At 52.7% G+C, this 16,134-nt stretch overlaps 8 protein-coding genes across 10 annotated transcripts in view; 4 read left to right on the plus strand and 4 right to left on the minus strand.

Moving 5' to 3' along the window:
* Nucleotides 1-68: 68 nt before the first annotated feature.
* H257_09617 (methylenetetrahydrofolate reductase) lies at nucleotides 69-2,216 on the plus strand. The gene is made up of 3 exons (XM_009835880.1): nucleotides 69-852; nucleotides 898-1,107; nucleotides 1,166-2,216. Exons 1-3 carry the CDS (start codon nucleotides 151-153, stop codon nucleotides 2,021-2,023), a joined length of 1,770 nt encoding a protein of 589 aa, XP_009834182.1. The 5' UTR covers nucleotides 69-150; the 3' UTR covers nucleotides 2,024-2,216.
* An 82-nt stretch (nucleotides 2,217-2,298) lies between these two features.
* H257_09618 (hypothetical protein) lies at nucleotides 2,299-3,125 on the plus strand. Its single transcript, XM_009835881.1, has 2 exons — nucleotides 2,299-2,471; nucleotides 2,522-3,125. Exons 1-2 carry the CDS (start codon nucleotides 2,378-2,380, stop codon nucleotides 2,932-2,934), a joined length of 507 nt encoding a protein of 168 aa, XP_009834183.1. The 5' UTR covers nucleotides 2,299-2,377; the 3' UTR covers nucleotides 2,935-3,125.
* Nucleotides 3,126-3,957: 832 nt separating this feature from the next.
* Nucleotides 3,958-6,751, minus strand: H257_09619. 2 transcript variants are annotated; one of them, XM_009835882.1, is made up of 6 exons: nucleotides 6,639-6,751; nucleotides 6,430-6,574; nucleotides 6,097-6,370; nucleotides 5,598-6,040; nucleotides 4,869-5,032; nucleotides 3,958-4,528 (listed from the first exon to the last, which is right to left on the minus strand). In XM_009835882.1, the coding sequence occupies exons 1-6, from the start codon at nucleotides 6,715-6,717 to the stop codon at nucleotides 4,050-4,052; spliced, it is 1,584 nt and encodes a 527-aa protein (XP_009834184.1). In that variant the 5' UTR covers nucleotides 6,718-6,751; the 3' UTR covers nucleotides 3,958-4,049. The 2 variants fall into 2 exon arrangements, with proteins under 2 accessions (XP_009834184.1, XP_009834185.1); XM_009835883.1 differs by lacking the exon at nucleotides 3,958-4,528 and having other exon boundaries at nucleotides 4,818-5,032.
* Nucleotides 6,752-6,926: 175 nt separating this feature from the next.
* On the plus strand, nucleotides 6,927-8,332 carry H257_09620. Of its 2 annotated transcripts, XM_009835884.1 has the most exons (8): nucleotides 6,927-7,002; nucleotides 7,065-7,212; nucleotides 7,268-7,373; nucleotides 7,429-7,514; nucleotides 7,566-7,658; nucleotides 7,713-7,780; nucleotides 7,828-7,936; nucleotides 7,984-8,332. In XM_009835884.1, exons 1-8 carry the CDS (start codon nucleotides 6,936-6,938, stop codon nucleotides 8,228-8,230), a joined length of 924 nt encoding a protein of 307 aa, XP_009834186.1. In that variant the 5' UTR covers nucleotides 6,927-6,935; the 3' UTR covers nucleotides 8,231-8,332. The 2 variants fall into 2 exon arrangements, with proteins under 2 accessions (XP_009834186.1, XP_009834187.1); XM_009835885.1 differs by having other exon boundaries at nucleotides 7,828-8,332.
* On the minus strand, nucleotides 8,315-9,310 carry H257_09621 (hypothetical protein). The gene has a single exon (XM_009835886.1). The coding sequence runs from the start codon at nucleotides 9,276-9,278 to the stop codon at nucleotides 8,481-8,483; it is 798 nt and encodes a 265-aa protein (XP_009834188.1). The 5' UTR covers nucleotides 9,279-9,310; the 3' UTR covers nucleotides 8,315-8,480.
* A 996-nt stretch (nucleotides 9,311-10,306) lies between these two features.
* H257_09622 (S-(hydroxymethyl)glutathione dehydrogenase/class III alcohol dehydrogenase) lies at nucleotides 10,307-11,698 on the minus strand. The gene is made up of 2 exons (XM_009835887.1): nucleotides 11,365-11,698; nucleotides 10,307-11,314 (listed from the first exon to the last, which is right to left on the minus strand). Exons 1-2 carry the CDS (start codon nucleotides 11,679-11,681, stop codon nucleotides 10,474-10,476), a joined length of 1,158 nt encoding a protein of 385 aa, XP_009834189.1. The 5' UTR covers nucleotides 11,682-11,698; the 3' UTR covers nucleotides 10,307-10,473.
* Nucleotides 11,699-13,165: 1,467 nt separating this feature from the next.
* On the plus strand, nucleotides 13,166-15,374 carry H257_09623 (hypothetical protein). The gene has a single exon (XM_009835888.1). The coding sequence runs from the start codon at nucleotides 13,310-13,312 to the stop codon at nucleotides 15,308-15,310; it is 2,001 nt and encodes a 666-aa protein (XP_009834190.1). The 5' UTR covers nucleotides 13,166-13,309; the 3' UTR covers nucleotides 15,311-15,374.
* Nucleotides 15,375-15,516: 142 nt separating this feature from the next.
* Nucleotides 15,517-16,134, minus strand: part of H257_09624 (hypothetical protein) — an 8,785-nt gene continuing 8,167 nt past the window's right edge. The window contains exon 2 of the mRNA XM_009835889.1: nucleotides 15,517-16,115. Coding sequence (XP_009834191.1) covers nucleotides 15,577-16,115 — 539 coding nt within the window. The 3' untranslated portion in view covers nucleotides 15,517-15,576. The remainder of the gene's footprint in view (nucleotides 16,116-16,134) is intronic.

A 16,134-nucleotide genomic window follows, 5' to 3' on the forward strand; every position in this document is an offset into this window, starting at 1 on the left:
ACTTCGAATATGGGCGAAGTTGACTTTGTTGAAAGTGACTTGGGATTTGTATACTCTATCAAAATCTGCAACTCTCTTCAACTCTGGGTTTAGTTGGCGTTTGGCTGAACAGAGCACAGGAGGACGACAGACCACAACGAAGGCAGCAGCATGAAGATCATCGACAAGATCAACGAAAAGATTGAGAAGAAGGAACCGTTCTACTCCTTCGAGTACTTCCCTCCCAAGACCCCCGCCGGCGTCACCAACCTGTACACGCGCATGGATCGTATGGCGCTGATGGAGCCGCTGTTCTGCGATATGACGTGGGGTGCCGGCGGCAGCACGGCCAGCATGACCATCGAGCTTTGCGTGAACGCGCAGAAGTTGAGTGGCCTTGAGATGCTCATGCACTTAACCTGTACGAACATGCCCAAGGGCAGCATCAAGAACGCGCTTGACTCGGCCAAGGACGCCGGCATCCAGAACATCCTCGCGCTGCGCGGCGACCCGCCGCGCGGCCAGACCGAGTTCAAGGAGTGCGAGGGCGGGTTCGCGTACGCGATCGACCTCGTCAAGTACATCCGCGAGGAATACGGCGACTACTTCTGCATCGCCGTGGCGGGGTACCCCGAGGGCCACTCGGATGCCAAGGACCTGGACACGGACATCTTGCACCTCAAGGAGAAAGTGGATGCGGGCGCCGACTTTATCGTCACGCAACTGTTCTACGACGTGCATAAGTACTTTGACTTTGTCGACAAGTGCCGCGCCGTGGGCATCAACGTGCCCATCCTTCCCGGGATCATGCCCATTCAAAACTACAATGGCTTTGTCCGCATGAGCAGCATGTGCGGCCACGTTCCCGACGCGGTACGTCTTGTCTTCCCTCTTGATGTCTCACGATGGCGTTACTAGATTCTCCAAGCGTTGGAGCCAATCAAAGACAACGACGAAGCAGTCAAGGACTACGGCGTCGAGCTCGGCATCCAAATGTGCCGCGATCTGCTCGATCACGGAGTTCCCGGCCTGCACATGTACACGCTCAACCTCGAGCGCTCCACGCGCCTCATCCTGGAAGGACTTGGCCTTACCGCGACCGCCCGCCGCGAACTCCCCTGGCGTCCGGTACATACCTCCCTTCTATCATGTGCGTTCATCACCTGACAGGATGTCCACTAACTAGTCGACACTGGCGAAACGCGCCGGCGAGACGGTGCGCCCCATCTTTTGGGCTAACCGGCCCAAGAGTTATCTGGACCGAACGGCCAGCTGGGACGAATTCCCGAACGGCCGGTGGGGGTCGAGCGAAAGCCCAGCTTTTGGCGACTTGAATGAATCGTACTACTCGCACACGACCGCGTCCGTCCAGGAGCGCAAGGCCATGTGGGGAGAAAGTCCAGTGACGTATGCCGACGTGTACGAGACGTTTACGCGGTACGTGATGGGCGCCGTTAAGTCGCTGCCGTGGTGCGACACGCCTCTGCATCTCGAGACCAAGTCGATCCAGGAGCGTCTCGCCGCCGTCAACCGCGCGGGGTACTTGACCATCAACAGCCAGCCGCGTGTGAACGCCGCGCCGTCCGACGACCCCATGTTCGGCTGGGGTGGCCCTGGCGGACACGTATACCAGAAGGCGTACGTCGAATGCTTTGTCTCGCCCGAAAACCTCAAGCGCATCATCGAAAAGTGCAACAAGATGAAGCATGTGCAGTACCATGCCGTGGACGTGAACGGCAACTCGTACTCGAACTGCGGCAAGGGCACCACCGCCGTCACGTGGGGCTCGTTCCCTAACAAGGAGATCCTGCAACCCACGATCGTCGACACGGACAGCTTCATGGCGTGGAAGGACGAAGCGTTCAGTCTGTGGCTGTCCATGTGGGCCTCCTTGTACCACGACGAGTCGGCCGCGCACGCCTTGATCCACCAGATCCGCGACTCGTTCTTCCTCGTCAGCATCGTCGACAACAACTTTGTCAACGGCGACATCTGGGACGCTTTTGACGTGGACGTCACGACCGCCTCCGCTGCCGGCCCTTAAGTGAGCCCACCAGCGCAGGTTGTTCCAACGTCGTGTCGTCGTGAGGTGTGCACACTCCTCCTCGATTGAGTTTGAGCAGGATGCAAGTACTGATGTATGCACCTCCGCCACATCTCCACCGTCCCCTCCGTTAGAAACGTTAATAAACCCATGTCATATGCTTGGCTGGCCTTCGGGCTGCCAGCAACCCTCCCTCACGTGTTGATTGCGGAAGTCGAAGAATTATCCGGATTAGTGATTTTCCGGTTAACTTGGCGGGGCATTCAAAAATCCCATTTGATTTCTGCATTTCCACTGCGACTCCAAGCAGGCGGAGGCGACTTCCACCGGCAGCGTCCTGGGTCCTGTCGCGTCATGTTCCCACTCACCAAGTCGCCCACCCCATCATCCTCACGTCATGACGGCGCAACGGTGATGCTGTGGTTCGACACCTTCGTCAGCCCCGAGAGTAAGTCTTCTTTGTATGTCGATTGATGATGTGGTCTCGTACGTGAATAGGTGTGGTGGATGCGAAGCTTCGCATGCCCGACTACGAATACACTGTCACGGGCTATCAGCGAATGAAGAAGCGAGAAAGGATACAATTAGGCACACCCGTCGTGGTGAATGGGAAAAAGCTCGCCATATTTCGGCATGGCGCGCGGTATTATGCCATGCAGCAATTCTGCCCCCATGCTGGAGGCGACCTTGCGCTTGGCGACATCGAAGACATCGACAACATGCTTTGCATCACGTGTCCGCGGCATGGATTTCAATTCGTGTTACTCTCTGGCGATTGTCTGATCGGAGACGCATGGAAGGCCGAACATTACCCGGTGGAAGCGCGGGCGGCATTACCCGACACGCCCCGGACGTTGTTTGTTGGGTTTCCGCAGTTGAACTGCTCACTCTTCTACGAAGAAGACTTCTAGCACCCCCCCTCCGTCGACTCCTGTATGGACGACGGTCCTAAGCGAACTTGTCCTTATGGGCCTTAGTCTTCACTACCATTGACATGACGTTCACAATGTTAACCAACATGTTTGTTCAAGTTGTGCCTTGGTAGCTAACTCATGGGTTTCTCAAGGGGTACAAAGTACATTTGAACTAGTAAAGTTTACCGTATAAACTGAAGTGTTACGGTATACTATACCGTACATGTTCATGTGTACCGTACATATAACGTTGATGTAACTGCCGTAACTGCACCGTCCAAACTTAGCATCATCGTAGTTCCTTTTGACCCTTTACTCATGGGTCTCATCAAGAGCACGTTCCTCTCGTTATCTCCACCCCCTCCCGTGCTTCCTCCACTTGGCGACCATCAAGTGTTCTGCACGGCCCATGGCGTCGTCGCCGCTTCGTCCACGGCTCCTGACCGTCCTACTACCGAGTACTTTCACCTCCCTCTACCAACTACTACTACACCATCCCACATTTCTCCCCAACACCTTGTCGTTCGAGCTGGGACCCACAACACCGCCAGCGCCGCCCACGTCATGTATGTCTGTCGATAACAACCAGTACACCATGTCCACTCGACTCTCCTCCATCTATACTGTACTCCTACTGTATACTAGTTAGTACGTACTTGTATACTAGTACTATTATGCAGCATGTGTACAGGTAAGGTAACGAACGTCCCTATTCCCACGACCTTTCTATTTTATTAAAAATATTAATTTGTTCTTACAGTTTTAGTTTAATAAAGCATTCTTTTACACTTAAGTTCTGTATCGGATTTGACCATTTTAAATAACTGTGTAACCGTTGCAACTCAAGGTTACAATATATAATGTTATGCAAGTCATGCGACATTTGCAAGGTATTTTGACCATTCCTCGCAAAGTATCACGGTATTTTAATGGCAGAATCGAATTCACTGTGGAAAACTACCAATGCCTACTGAGTTTCATATATTTCTTCTAAGAATCTCAAATACAAGCACAAAAAGGGTCGTGGATGCTCTGGACCACTGTTAACTAGTAACGTTCTTGACACTTGGTACAATAATCACTGGTATCAATCCATACTAGTCCTAGGTTGTCTAGTAGTCGTACACACTCGTGGGTTTCTTTGCGGGTCCGCCTTCCATCGTGTACACGACCGCGACGCCGCCCGTGGTGCCCAGCACCAAGTGCTTTTCATCAAAACACACACAAGTGTACGTGTGCTGCCTTGGAAATACCCCGTGGGGGTACATCGCGTACCACCGCCACACGCATGCGACACCGTTTTTCGACACGCTCACCAGTTTGCGCTTGTCAAACTGCAAACTCGACACCCCCACGGACGATGCGAACGTGCAAAGCGGCTGCTGCGTCCGCACATCCCACGCCTGCATGCCGCCGTCCGCGTACCCGGCGACCACGGCCGTCTCGTCCATCTCGAGCGCGCCGATGCCGCCCCGGCACAGCGCCGATTTGGGGCATACCTTGGCGTTTTTGCCGCCCCACCACCGGACCGACCCGTCGTGCCCGGCAGTCCACAGTACCCGCCCCTTGGTGTCTGTCTTTTGAATCGCATCTACATGACGTCATTCATCATGGATATATTGTCAAGTCGAAATTGGAGTGGGGGGGTGCTCAATCGAATGAGCAGAATCACCAAATCGGCAGACAATCGATATATATCGACCAATCAAAACCAGATCACGAATCAAGTAGCCAATCAAATTACCCACTCTTTGACCAATGCAACATCGAATTAGTGTGTGTGACTGAAATTAATGTGAGACTGGACGATCTTTACATACAAAAGTCAGTACAAGAATCGATCGATGATAGATTTGGCAAAGAATCAGCACAAGAGTCAGCCAAATTTTAGGTAAAAGACAATATCATGAGGCAACGTCATTTGCCCGTACCTGGATGCCCACTTATGCGGTGCGTGAGCTTCCCATTGCGAAGGTCGAAGATACGCACAAGGCCGGCGGACGTGCCGCACACGAGCGTGTTGCGGAACAGCATCAGACTCGACACTTGCGGCCGCGCTGCCCGCGCCGCCCGCGGTAACGTCGATGTGTGGATGCTACCGTCATGAAGAACAATGATCAGACCATTGTATATAAATATATATATATATATTGTCGATATATTCGAAATTGGAGTGGGGGGTGTGCTCAATCGAGTATGAGCAGAATCACCAAATCGGTAGACAATCGATATACAACCACCAATCAAAACCCACAACACGAATCAAGTAGTAGCCAATCAAATTATTCACTCTTCAACCAATACAACATCGAATTAGTGTATGAGACTGTAATTAGTGCGATATCGGACGATTTTACATACAAAAGTCAGGGCAAAGAATCGATCGATGATAGATTAAAGAATCAGCACAAAAGTCCAAATTTGGGTAAAAGGACAATATATATAGTGGTTTCGAGACCCGAATCGAATCTCGCGGCCGAATCAAATCACAAATCGACGCGATTGGCTGATCCAATTTTGAGTGGATTTGATTGGCTCTTAAAGAAAGGACAAGTATATTCAACCAATCAGAACTCCTGCGTGATTATTCAATATTGAATTGACAAACCACGCGAATTCACAATATATATATATATCCATGACGAATGAGTTGGCTGTACCGGTCGGGGGCTAGGGAGAGGATGATTTCGCTCTTGGTGGCGTCCCACACATGCACGTCGCCCTTGTCTGTGGTCGCTGCCGCCTGGAGGAACGATCCATCGCTCAGGTCGACTTTGACGAGCGAAATTTTGTGCGCCTGGCCGCTGGACCGTGTGCGCAGGAACGGCGTGAGGGTCAGGTGACTGCGCAGCGCCAGCGTCGTCGTGGGCGGGATGATCAGCAGGCGGGGGTTACTCGGCGGTGGGGATGAAGAAGACTTGGACACCCATACGGCCAGATCCCATACTTTGACGGTGCCGTCCAGCGTCCCAATTGCGAGCGCCGTCGCGCACACGTCAAAACATGAGGCCGACGCCAGCGCAATCGTGCCGCACAACGCCAAGTCATGTAACCGCCACAGGTAGAAGAACCCGCCGTCGACGGTGATTCCCCCAGACAACACCTAAACATGCAAGAGTCATGAGTAATGACGCGAGCAAGAGGATGGGACGTGTGTACATGGGACGCTCCTGTGGTGCCGTCGACACCCCCCTCGATGAGCTTGACCGTATGAAACGCATGGTTCTTGACCAAGTCGCTGGACTGATCGCCTTTCGCCTTGGAATCGTCTCGTAGCAGCACGTCTGGCAGTTGAAGCAGCCGCGGCGCATCGTCCATTCTCCTGTGTTCGTAGTACAAGCCCTTGAGCTCGTCAATGTAGTCTTTGATCGTGGATCGGTCGCTCAACAAGCACCCACGGATTGTGGGAGGGGACCCTCGTCGGTTCACATTGCTATATATCGAAAGCAACCACAACGTAAATCCAAGGAGTGGCATGATGGAAGGACGTACGGCGACGGAACGTCCATTTCTGTGTAAATGTACGAGGCAGCTCGTCTAAAACATGTGGCGAGGATGGGACCTTTCGGTGTCTGCGCGAGCTCTTCCCACACTGCCGGCCGCATCAACGCCTTTGTCCACATCGAGTTTACATACACTACGCACCACAGGATCATTATCAAGGAGCCATACAAGGAGGGCGGACGAGAGCAGCGACGTACCCATCGACATGGCGTCTTGTCGAGGCAAGAAGCTGATGGTGTTCGCCAAGAGCGCTGCATCTGCCAGCACATCCTCCATGCTGCAGTTCGAAGACGGGGCGACAAGGTAACAACTGTAACACATTATACTGTCATATTGAATAAATCGCCATAAAAACAATGCCCGACTGTGTAAAGCCCATACTATTAAATCTGATACAATGTAAAAACAGTAATATTATATGTGAAAGGTTTGATACATACATGCATTCATAAGGGATACCAATACGCACAGGATGACACTTTCAACAACACCAGATGAAGTACGAGTGTGCCCGCGTCTTGCGTGGCCATGACGGTCCTGTGTTCGCCGTGCGATTCAACGGTACTTGTTCATACCTGCTGCGCCATTGTAACACGCTGACAATGATGTCATGCCACTTGTAGAGAAGGGGACATACTGCATGAGCTGCGGCAGCGACCGCACGATTCGACTCTGGAATCCGCATCGTGAAGGCACAGACGGTCCGACGTCAGCCTTGATGATCAAGACATACAAAGGACTCCACGGCTATGAGATTCGTGATGTCGCCATGTACGTGCATGTCCACATGTCGTGTCCACATGGTTATCCCATGCGTGTCCTGTAGCGAGAACGACAATTCCAAGTTCGTCTCGTGCGGCCGCGACAAAGCCGTGTTTCAATGGGACGTGGCTTCCGGCAAAACCATCCGAAAGTTCGAAGGACACGTGAGCGTACGTACATCTATCCCTCATGTTGCGATCTCTGACGTGACTGACATGGTTGCAGAGCGTGAACGCAGTCACGTACAACGACGACTGCTCGGTGCTCGCAACGGCATCCTACGACAGCACCGTGCGCCTCTGGGACGTCAGGTACTTCATCATGTTGCCCGACGACAGGAGTCGACTGCATGATTGCTGTAGAGCTCGAAATTCCTTTGTTCCCATCCAAACCCTGGACGACTTCACAGACAGCGTCACGTCCGTGCTCGTAACTGACCACGAAATCGTCGCAAGGTCATACACCGCGTTGTCATGCTTCACCGCTCATCCTTTCCCATGATGCTTTAGTTGCGTCGACGGGTTTGTACGGACATACGACCTCCGCGCCGGCCTGCTCACTGAGGACAACCTCCATCGTACAGCGTCCTCTCTTTCTCCGATGGAGGCTCACTTGGTATCCTAGACCCCGTGACCAGCTTGGCCATGACGTCCGACCTGAACTGCATCGTCGCATCCACAACAAAAGGGCACATTCGGCTGTTTGAATCCAAATCTGGCGTCGAACTCAACGCGTACTAGGTTTACTCGTTGCTCCACAAGTTGCTCACAAACATGATAGGTTCCAAGGCCATGTGGTTGGGGACTATGGGTTGGATTGTGCGTTCTCCCACGACGACGCCAGCGTCCTCAGCGGCTCGGAGGACGGCCGCGTGATGGTGTGGGATATGCTCACCAAGGACCCGCGGCGATCTTTCCAAGCCCATGACCGCGCCGTTCGGACCGTCGCTACCCATCCCACCGACGCCATGGTGCTCACAGGGTCGGTAGACAGCACCGTCAAAGTATGGGTACCTGCCGCCCCTTAACAATACATGGACCATGAAGTACTCGAGAATGAGTGAATCCAACACGTACCTAGCTAGCTACGACCAGGCAGACAATCGATACACGACCAATCAAAACCCAGAACACTAATTACGTAGCCAATCAAATCCACTCTTCGACCACATATTACTACTATAGTTACACTTGTGTAACTAGTAATAGCGAAAGAGGAAGATCATGTCCTTGTAAACGTGTGGTGGCAACCAACTCGATACAAGAACCTAGTATTTGTTACGACAGTGTATAGCGCAACCCGGCAATGGTCATGAGCAGTTCGTTGGCGGACTTCTTCGTGTCTTGTTCGGTCGAGAACAGCGACGCGTAGACAGGGTTCCGCCCCTTCTCCTGGCTCACGGCTTCTTCGGCTTGGTTGACAGTCTGGACCTTGCTCTTGGCTTTCTTTGCAGCACTCTCGTCTAATGCGAGCGGTGCCGTGTCCAAGTCGCGCTTCCGCTTCAGAGGCTTCTCGGACTTGCGGATGGACGCCAGGACGACGGCGGCGTCTTCGTCGGACAAGAGCAGCGGCCACAGCTCCTTGGACGATTTGATGGGAAACCCGCACATGAGGCAGTCCTTGGGCTTCACTTCCTTCAGCGCCTTTTCAGACAACACGCATCCGCACTTCTTGAGTAAGACGAAGCGATGGGCGCCGTTGAACAGCTGCAGCGTGATGGGGCAATGGAAACGGAACCGGTTCGTCGCGCGCTTCATGTTGCTATTCTCCGTCGCGGATTTCGCTTCCGGGGCGGGGTAGAACTTGCACGTCACCACGTCCTTCATCGATCGAATGTAGTCAAACTTTTCTGGCAGCGAACGATCCAGCAGCTTCTCGATGAGGCGGTCCTTGTTGAAGAGATTGCCCAACTTACATGCGACGATCGGTTCCTGCAGCGGTTCGTCCGTCAACGCACACATCGTCGTACGTTTCTCACGCAGAGCATCCTGATCTCCTTTCTCGTCGCGCTGTTTCTGATGGCCATGGCGCATGTACTTGCGGGCCACCGCAATCACTCCACCATCGTTTCCCATGACACTACCTTTGTCGGGTCCGCGTCCCACCGTAATTTCCGGACTATCCGGATAAAGCGACGATTATGCTAGGGTTTTTCAACCTGCAAATGCCTTATACTATAAGATATGTACAGACAACGAGGGAATTTAAGGCTCATCGAAGTTTTGAGTGTCACACACTTTTTTCAGCCAATCAGCAGCAAATCACGAAATACTTAAATTTCTATTGGTGAATTTTTATAATATGTTTCGAATTTCGAACTACGCTATCCAGTCATATCGTGAAATTTGCGCTACACACAGAACTTCGATGAGCCTTAAATTCCCTCGTTGTCTGTAATACCCTAAATCATATGCTACTAGTTTCGTTAGTATTACTACTACAGTAGTATTCATACTATTGTAGGGGCCTTTTGGGATGATACCAGGGTCATACAAACTGTAATATAAATATGAAATATTGGGAATTTGACAGTTTCGAAAATAGTCGTATTGTAGGGGCCTTTTGGGAAGATGCATCAGACAGGTCATTGTAACTTCTTTATTACTGAAGCAATTTCAACGCCTCTTTCGAATAATATTTCTTCAGACTACACTTGAAATGGGTTGCATTGACGTGATGAATAGCCAGGGTCACCGTCGCCTTCTAAATTTGCTTGGAAGATTTGTCGATGGAAATCAACACCCAAAATGTGTTAGTAGGTGCTAGTATCTACTAAAACATCTGATTCCGCTTCACTGATTGGCTATAATTACCATTAACATATCATTTTATTGGATGACTAAAGTTCATGGAATCATCAAGCGACTTGCCCAAGGCAGGAACTTCTCCATCGATCGACCCACATCGTTCTCCACCATCTACTCCGCACAACACAGTATATAATCCTTCATATAAGCCCTTGTGTGTTATACGTCTTATTTGAGTGAAGAAAGTGAACGTTTTAATGACAAAAGGAGCCTCAGTAGCTGTAAGTCCGTGCCATTTTGTCAATATTTCATGCATTTTTTGCCCAAAATTGGCGTAAATCAGTTCAAATTGATGATATGATCATGATCTTTCTATTAATATTAATAGTATTAATACTATTAATAGTACAGTAGTGTATCCTTGCTCATCCGACGGCGGCTTTTCCGACGTTTTGAGGATGGATAGTAAGTATTTCTTCTCCCAAGCAGTAGTATTTTACTTTCAAACTAACGATGCACGTGTCTACTGATCCAAGTGCACAATGGCGCGAATGCAGTCGCCGCTGTGCATGGCGTGGAACGCTTGGTTGATTTCGGCGAGGGCAAAGTGGTGGGTCACAAACTCGTCCACTTTGACTTCGTGCTTGAGGTACTGCTCCACGAGGGCGGGCACGCCGTCGCGGCTCTTGAACCCACCAAAGGCCGACCCAGCCCAGCGGCGTCCCGTGACCAGCTGGAACGGCCGCGTCGCAATCTCGACGCCACTCGCGGCGACCCCAATGACACAACTCTGGCCCCATCCCTTGTGACAGCACTCCAACGCCGCGCGCATCGTGTCCGCCAACCCAATGCACTCGAACGTGTAGTCCAGCCCGCCAAACCCGTCTTCCACCGTCAAGTCCACCAACACCTGCTGAATAGGCGCCGCGTGGTCCTTCGGGTTGACGCATTCCGTGGCACCGAACTCCTTGGCAATCGCAAACTTCTTCGGGTTGATGTCCACCCCAATGATGCGACGCGCGCCGGCCGCCTTGCATCCCATGATCACCGCCAACCCCACCGCGCCTAGACCAAACACCGCCACCGTCGAGTCCGGCTCGACTTGCATCGTGTTGAGCGCCGCGCCGTATCCAGTCGTGATCCCGCAGCCCAGCAAGCACACCTTGTCCAACGGCGCCGCCTTGTTGATCTTGGCAACGGAGATCTCTGGCAATACAGTGTACTCGGAGAACGTCGACGTTCCCATGAAGTGGAAAATGGTCTCGCCATTGCGCTTGCACGTGAAGCGAGACGTGCCGTTAGGCATCAACCCGCGTCCTTGGGTGGATCGAATCACAGAGCACAAGTTGGTCTTGTTGGACTTGCTACATGAGACTATCTATCAGACCTCACTCAAGTCAACGCACTTTCGTACCAGAATTTGCAATTGCGGCATTGTGGCGTGTAGCACGGGATCACGTGATCCCCCACTTGGACAGACGTGACGTTGGCCCCAATGCTTTCCACCACACCCGCGCCTTCGTGGCCCATGATGCACGGGAACAAGCCTTCGGGATCTTGCCCCGATCGAGTGTACTCGTCGGTGTGGCACACTCCCGTCGCCAGGATCTTAATGCGCACTTCACCTTCTGCAGGTGGCCCGACAATGACGTCTTCCACGACAAAGTCTTGCTTCGCTCCCCAGCAAATCGCGGCTTTGCATGTAATCGGTTGCGGTGGTGCCGTCGTCATTGGTTTGGATGGTAAAATCAAGTGTGGACTGTTCTCTGACATTCATCCTCTGCCGCTCGTTATCCGGACTATCCATCAGTATCCGAAAGGCAAGTCGCTTGAAATCAATATGAACCTAACGGACGCTATGAACCCCTTGGTATGGAGGAGTAGCGCCACCTCAATGCACATTCCATCCGCTCTACCGGTAGCCAAGATTTGCTACCGGTAACTTACATAGTGACCTGCCTTTGGCAGGGCGTAGATTTGTCTATCAAGAGCCCATGATGATGCATCGTCAGTATCTACAGTGCCTAGTAACGTTAGTTGGCCACCTAAGTCATGCAGTGCAGCAGTACACTATGCTTTGCGGACGAAAAGGCGAAAAGGTGTGGCTGTGGTGTGTTGTCGAGGGTTCGTTCAGAGTACGTACACACCACTTCAATGATTCGAGGACCATGCGGATGGGAAAACTTGAGCCTCAACGACTTGAGGCACGGTCCACACGCCTTTGGTCCATATGTCCACGGGACTCAAAGCCACACAACATTGCAACAAGTATACTAGTATATTCTTGCTGCGACCATCCATGTCCAGTAGCCATGTCAGAGGAAATGTGAACAAAAGTTAGACACCAAACTACAGTATGTAATCATTCAAATCAAATACCAAGGTGCCAATCAAATACTAGTACGAATGTTCTATGGCTATTATTATCATGGTGATATTGCAACTTGAGGCCTCAACGTGCGAGGCTGTTGAAAACTTGCTAAGTTGGCATTGGCTTGATCACATAGCCCCCCCAGTTGTGAGCTCTCCTTGTCCCCCATCTCTGGCTCATTTCCTTGGTCAAAAGCACTCAGAAAAAGAAACGCAGTTATCCTTGGAGCATTTGAATGCTACTGTAAGCTCGGTGCCCCAAGGGCGGACACATTCCCATGATAGGTGCGGTGAACATACTTGAAATCATGACGAGTCTCTGGGGTTCTACGAGTGTAACTACCGACTAATAACAATGAGTGCAGTGATGGCAAGCAAGCAAGCCACCACCAAGATCCCTAATACAGTAGTGAATCCACGACCTTGAGGTGTCCCACCCCTCATGCTTCGAAATACGATCACATGGATCGTGACCAGATCGTACGTGGCCTTGAGATTAGGTCGGCTGCTTTTATTAGGCTTGTAAATAGGACTCTGAAGCACCTGGCCTCCTCGACCGCAATCGTTTTGTACTAGTACAACATCTCCCACAAGCTTCATGACGCAGTACATTGATGCGTGGAGTGCCGACGGACGACGGTAGGTTCATTGATACAGATTTGGCAGGGATAAAAATAGCCATATTGCAAGTCCAAATAGATGTAGCCATTTGCGTTATACTACGTAGTAGCGTTAAACTCGACCTTGCCCAAAACAACGAGCGCGGTTCCATGAGATATAACGTAAAACGTACATGTTTAACGCAAAACGTGATTTGCAGTCAGTTTAGAACTTCGAAAGGCGAAGCATTACATAGGTCCTCGTCGAAACCTCGGTGCAGTACAGCGACAGCAGAAGGCACTAGCGTTGGCATCTGGCAACTTTAGTCGTTTTCCCTCTTCCACTTCGTTGAATCGTCGGCGACGACCATCGACGACGCAAACGAGGGCATGTCCTACGATCATGTTGATCCGCAGCAGAACCTCCATGCCATGACCGCGTATGGTGGCAGCTTTCAGCAACAATACGACACCCTGAGCTTGGACATTCCGTCACCATTCGACCCGCATCTCCCGCATCACCACCACCACCAGCGCAACCAACAGTCAGGAAATCACTTGTCTCCTTCTTCAGTCCACAGCAGCAGCATGCAACATCCACACACCATGCATTCCCATCACAGCCAAGCGCACCATCAGCAGCAGCAATCGTATGCGTCATTTCAGCCGCCCAACAACAATCCGTTCACGTCCATGTCCGTCAAACGAAAGTCTCCCATGTACCAAGACACGGACGAGTCTTCTCCCACTTCGTATGCGTTCGTCCACGCCGCGGGCGCGTCGTCCCACAACCCGCGCCCATCCCCTACTGCCTCGCTACGTCAAAGCCAACCATCGACGATGTCTCCGCTCGCATCTTCGTCGATCGTGTGCGACCTTTGCAAGCACTTGGACCCGATCTTGTACATTCCAGAATGCGGCCACACATTTCACTCGCGATGTGTGGGCGAGTGGCCCATGGTGACGTGTCCGACGTGCCGCGGCAGCGTGCCCAAGGTGGCCGTCGTCCACGTCGACATGCACACCAAGGCGGCGCCGCGGAGCGGCAAGTGGACCAAGCAAGAAGAGAAGTTCGTGACGCTGATCGTGGACGAGTTCGACCACGGCACGTTTCCCCTCGCGAACGGCACGCCCGTGCGACTGGTGCTGGCCAAGCTGCTCAACTGCTCGCCCATGCGGTTGTCCAAGAAGTTCCAGAAGAACGCGCTAGGCAAGCGTACATACCGCGTGCCAAAGTCGAGCCACGCCGCGCCGAACGGGTCGCGCATTTGCTTTGACGCTGCGACGCACCAAGCCCGGCAGATCGAGTTTTCCGCCTCCGAGCATGCGTTCCGAGAGGAGGTGGTGCTGCTGCAGCGAAAAGACAACAAGATGGACGGACACATCGAAGTGCGCGACCTCCGCCTCGCCGTGGTGCAGTTTTGGGTGTCGAATTTCTTAAAGTTTGCGCTGTCTGTGGGCCAGCAAGTCGACGGGTTGGACACGACTGAGCCTAAGAAGAAGAAGCAAGCGATGCAAAAGCTGCGCGACGGCATGTTTGATCAAGTGCTGTCGTGGGCCGCGGCGGCGGCATCGGACAAAACTCGAACCGACGACGGCGACCAGGCGGCGGGCACGTCGCGGCAGCTGCACCCGCCCGTCCATCCCCCCCCGCTGCACCCGCACCCGCTCGTCCAATGGGACGAAGCGTACTTCAAAAGCGAACCGCTCAAGGCGGCCAGCTCGTTCGACTCCCTCGACAACCACGAAAACTACCCCGACCAACAACCCGACTATGGTGATGACGAGGAGGCAGTGCCGTTCCAACCGCACCAGTACAAACAACTGTCGCACCTCCAGCAAACACCATCTCATCACCACCAACCAACCCATGCCATGCAACGACACCACCACCACACCATAGCGCCCCCATCGTTTGGCCGCGACGATGGTGGCATTGCGTATGGAAGCGGGTACGGTAGTTCGTACAAACGACCGACGATGGTGCGAGACCCTCCGACTAGTCATCGCACGGCGCTGACCCCAAAGGTGTCGCTGCGGGGAGGGGGAGGCCAGGCTACTACTAGTACTACTAGTAGGACTAATAGTGGCCCCCTGCGACCACAACAGCTACAACCAACGAATAGCAGCAGCACCTACTTGACAACCAATGCGTCCTACGATTCGGTTGATTCGACCAACTCCTCGAGTGCCGAGCTGGATGGTCTGTTGATGTCCACCAACCACACCTCGTCACACCTGCGACCGCATCAACCATCGCCTGCGACAACGTACGATGCTATGGACGCCATACCCACCAATTCGTCCTGGGACCAGATGCTCGATGATTTCACCGGCATCAACTCCCAACTCGTGGTGGACCCAGCGCTGAATGGCGCCTCGTGGTTATAGGCCTGAACCCTCCTCACACACATACTTAAGATATTATTAACGACGACGACGATTTGAACTGGTAGCAACTTTTACAGCAAGTTTTCGATGGGGGCGTTTTCATTTGCTTGGGCAATATTATTCGACGACGATTACACGATTGCATTGCATGACATTGAAGTTGGCTGGTATGAGTTTTGATTGTCGCAAAGAGTGCATACAACGAGTGGGAAAAATACAAATAAAACGTCCAGGTTACGTTACGTTATTGCTATAAACGTAGCTAACTACGCCGAAGTCGCACACTGAGGTCGCGCACGGAGGCTCGGGCTGCTAGGAGCTGTCGTCAAGTAGCTTGTGATGGCATCAATGATTCGTCCAAATGTCGACTTCGGGGCAGGAGTCTCGTTGTGGGTTGGGGCGGTTGTGAACGTAGCGTACACGTCCGGCATGTTATGATCCGCAGCAAGCTCAATACCATTCACGTCGTATGACACAACAGCAGTAGCCGCTTCAGCAATGATTCCTTCAACCTTGGAAATCGCAGACGACGACAAGCCAGCGTCCGCCGCAGCATCCGAAGGAGAGGCACCGGCATCCACTGACGCAGCGACATCCGCCACTTGTTCAGGCGAGGCACCCGCATCGGCGGCCGCCGCAGCAGCCACGTCGGCAGCAGGCGCATGGTTATCGGCCGAGTCTTCCACTTGGGTTTCCACAGCAGCAGCGGCGGCAGGCGACAAACCCGCATCCACAGCAGCGTCCGAAGGCGACGCGCCAGCATCCACGGCAGTCACAATGTCCGCCACTTGTTCGGCAGACGCGCCTGCGTCAATGGCAGCAGC

The sequence above is a fragment of the Aphanomyces astaci genome, assembly GCF_000520075.1.
Source record: "Aphanomyces astaci strain APO3 unplaced genomic scaffold supercont1.24, whole genome shotgun sequence".
Classification (NCBI taxonomy): Eukaryota; Oomycota; class Saprolegniomycetes; order Saprolegniales; family Verrucalvaceae; genus Aphanomyces; species Aphanomyces astaci.

Coding starts and splice junctions, on each gene's coding strand:
- H257_09623 (XM_009835888.1), top strand. CDS start 13,310: ATGTCCTACGATCATGTTGATCCGCAGCAGAACCTCCATGCCATGACC.
- H257_09620 (XM_009835884.1), top strand. CDS start 6,936: ATGAAGTACGAGTGTGCCCGCGTCTTGCGTGGCCATGACGGTCCTGTG. Junction 7,003..7,064: donor GTTCGCCGTGCGATTCAACG/GTACTTGTTCAT, acceptor TGCCACTTGTAG/AGAAGGGGACATACTGCATG. Junction 7,213..7,267: donor GAGATTCGTGATGTCGCCAT/GTACGTGCATGT, acceptor CGTGTCCTGTAG/CGAGAACGACAATTCCAAGT.
- H257_09622 (XM_009835887.1), bottom strand. CDS start 11,681: ATGACGACGGCACCACCGCAACCGATTACATGCAAAGCCGCGATTTGC. Junction 11,315..11,364: donor TGCCGCAATTGCAAATTCTG/GTACGAAAGTGC, acceptor AGTCTCATGTAG/CAAGTCCAACAAGACCAACT.
- H257_09619 (XM_009835882.1), bottom strand. CDS start 6,717: ATGGAGGATGTGCTGGCAGATGCAGCGCTCTTGGCGAACACCATCAGC. Junction 5,033..5,597: donor CTCTCCCTAGCCCCCGACCG/GTACAGCCAACT, acceptor TCATGACGGTAG/CATCCACACATCGACGTTAC. Junction 4,529..4,868: donor CCGCATAAGTGGGCATCCAG/GTACGGGCAAAT, acceptor GACGTCATGTAG/ATGCGATTCAAAAGACAGAC.
- H257_09621 (XM_009835886.1), bottom strand. CDS start 9,278: ATGGGAAACGATGGTGGAGTGATTGCGGTGGCCCGCAAGTACATGCGC.
- H257_09618 (XM_009835881.1), top strand. CDS start 2,378: ATGTTCCCACTCACCAAGTCGCCCACCCCATCATCCTCACGTCATGAC. Junction 2,472..2,521: donor CACCTTCGTCAGCCCCGAGA/GTAAGTCTTCTT, acceptor GTACGTGAATAG/GTGTGGTGGATGCGAAGCTT.
- H257_09617 (XM_009835880.1), top strand. CDS start 151: ATGAAGATCATCGACAAGATCAACGAAAAGATTGAGAAGAAGGAACCG. Junction 853..897: donor GCGGCCACGTTCCCGACGCG/GTACGTCTTGTC, acceptor TGGCGTTACTAG/ATTCTCCAAGCGTTGGAGCC. Junction 1,108..1,165: donor GCGAACTCCCCTGGCGTCCG/GTACATACCTCC, acceptor TCCACTAACTAG/TCGACACTGGCGAAACGCGC.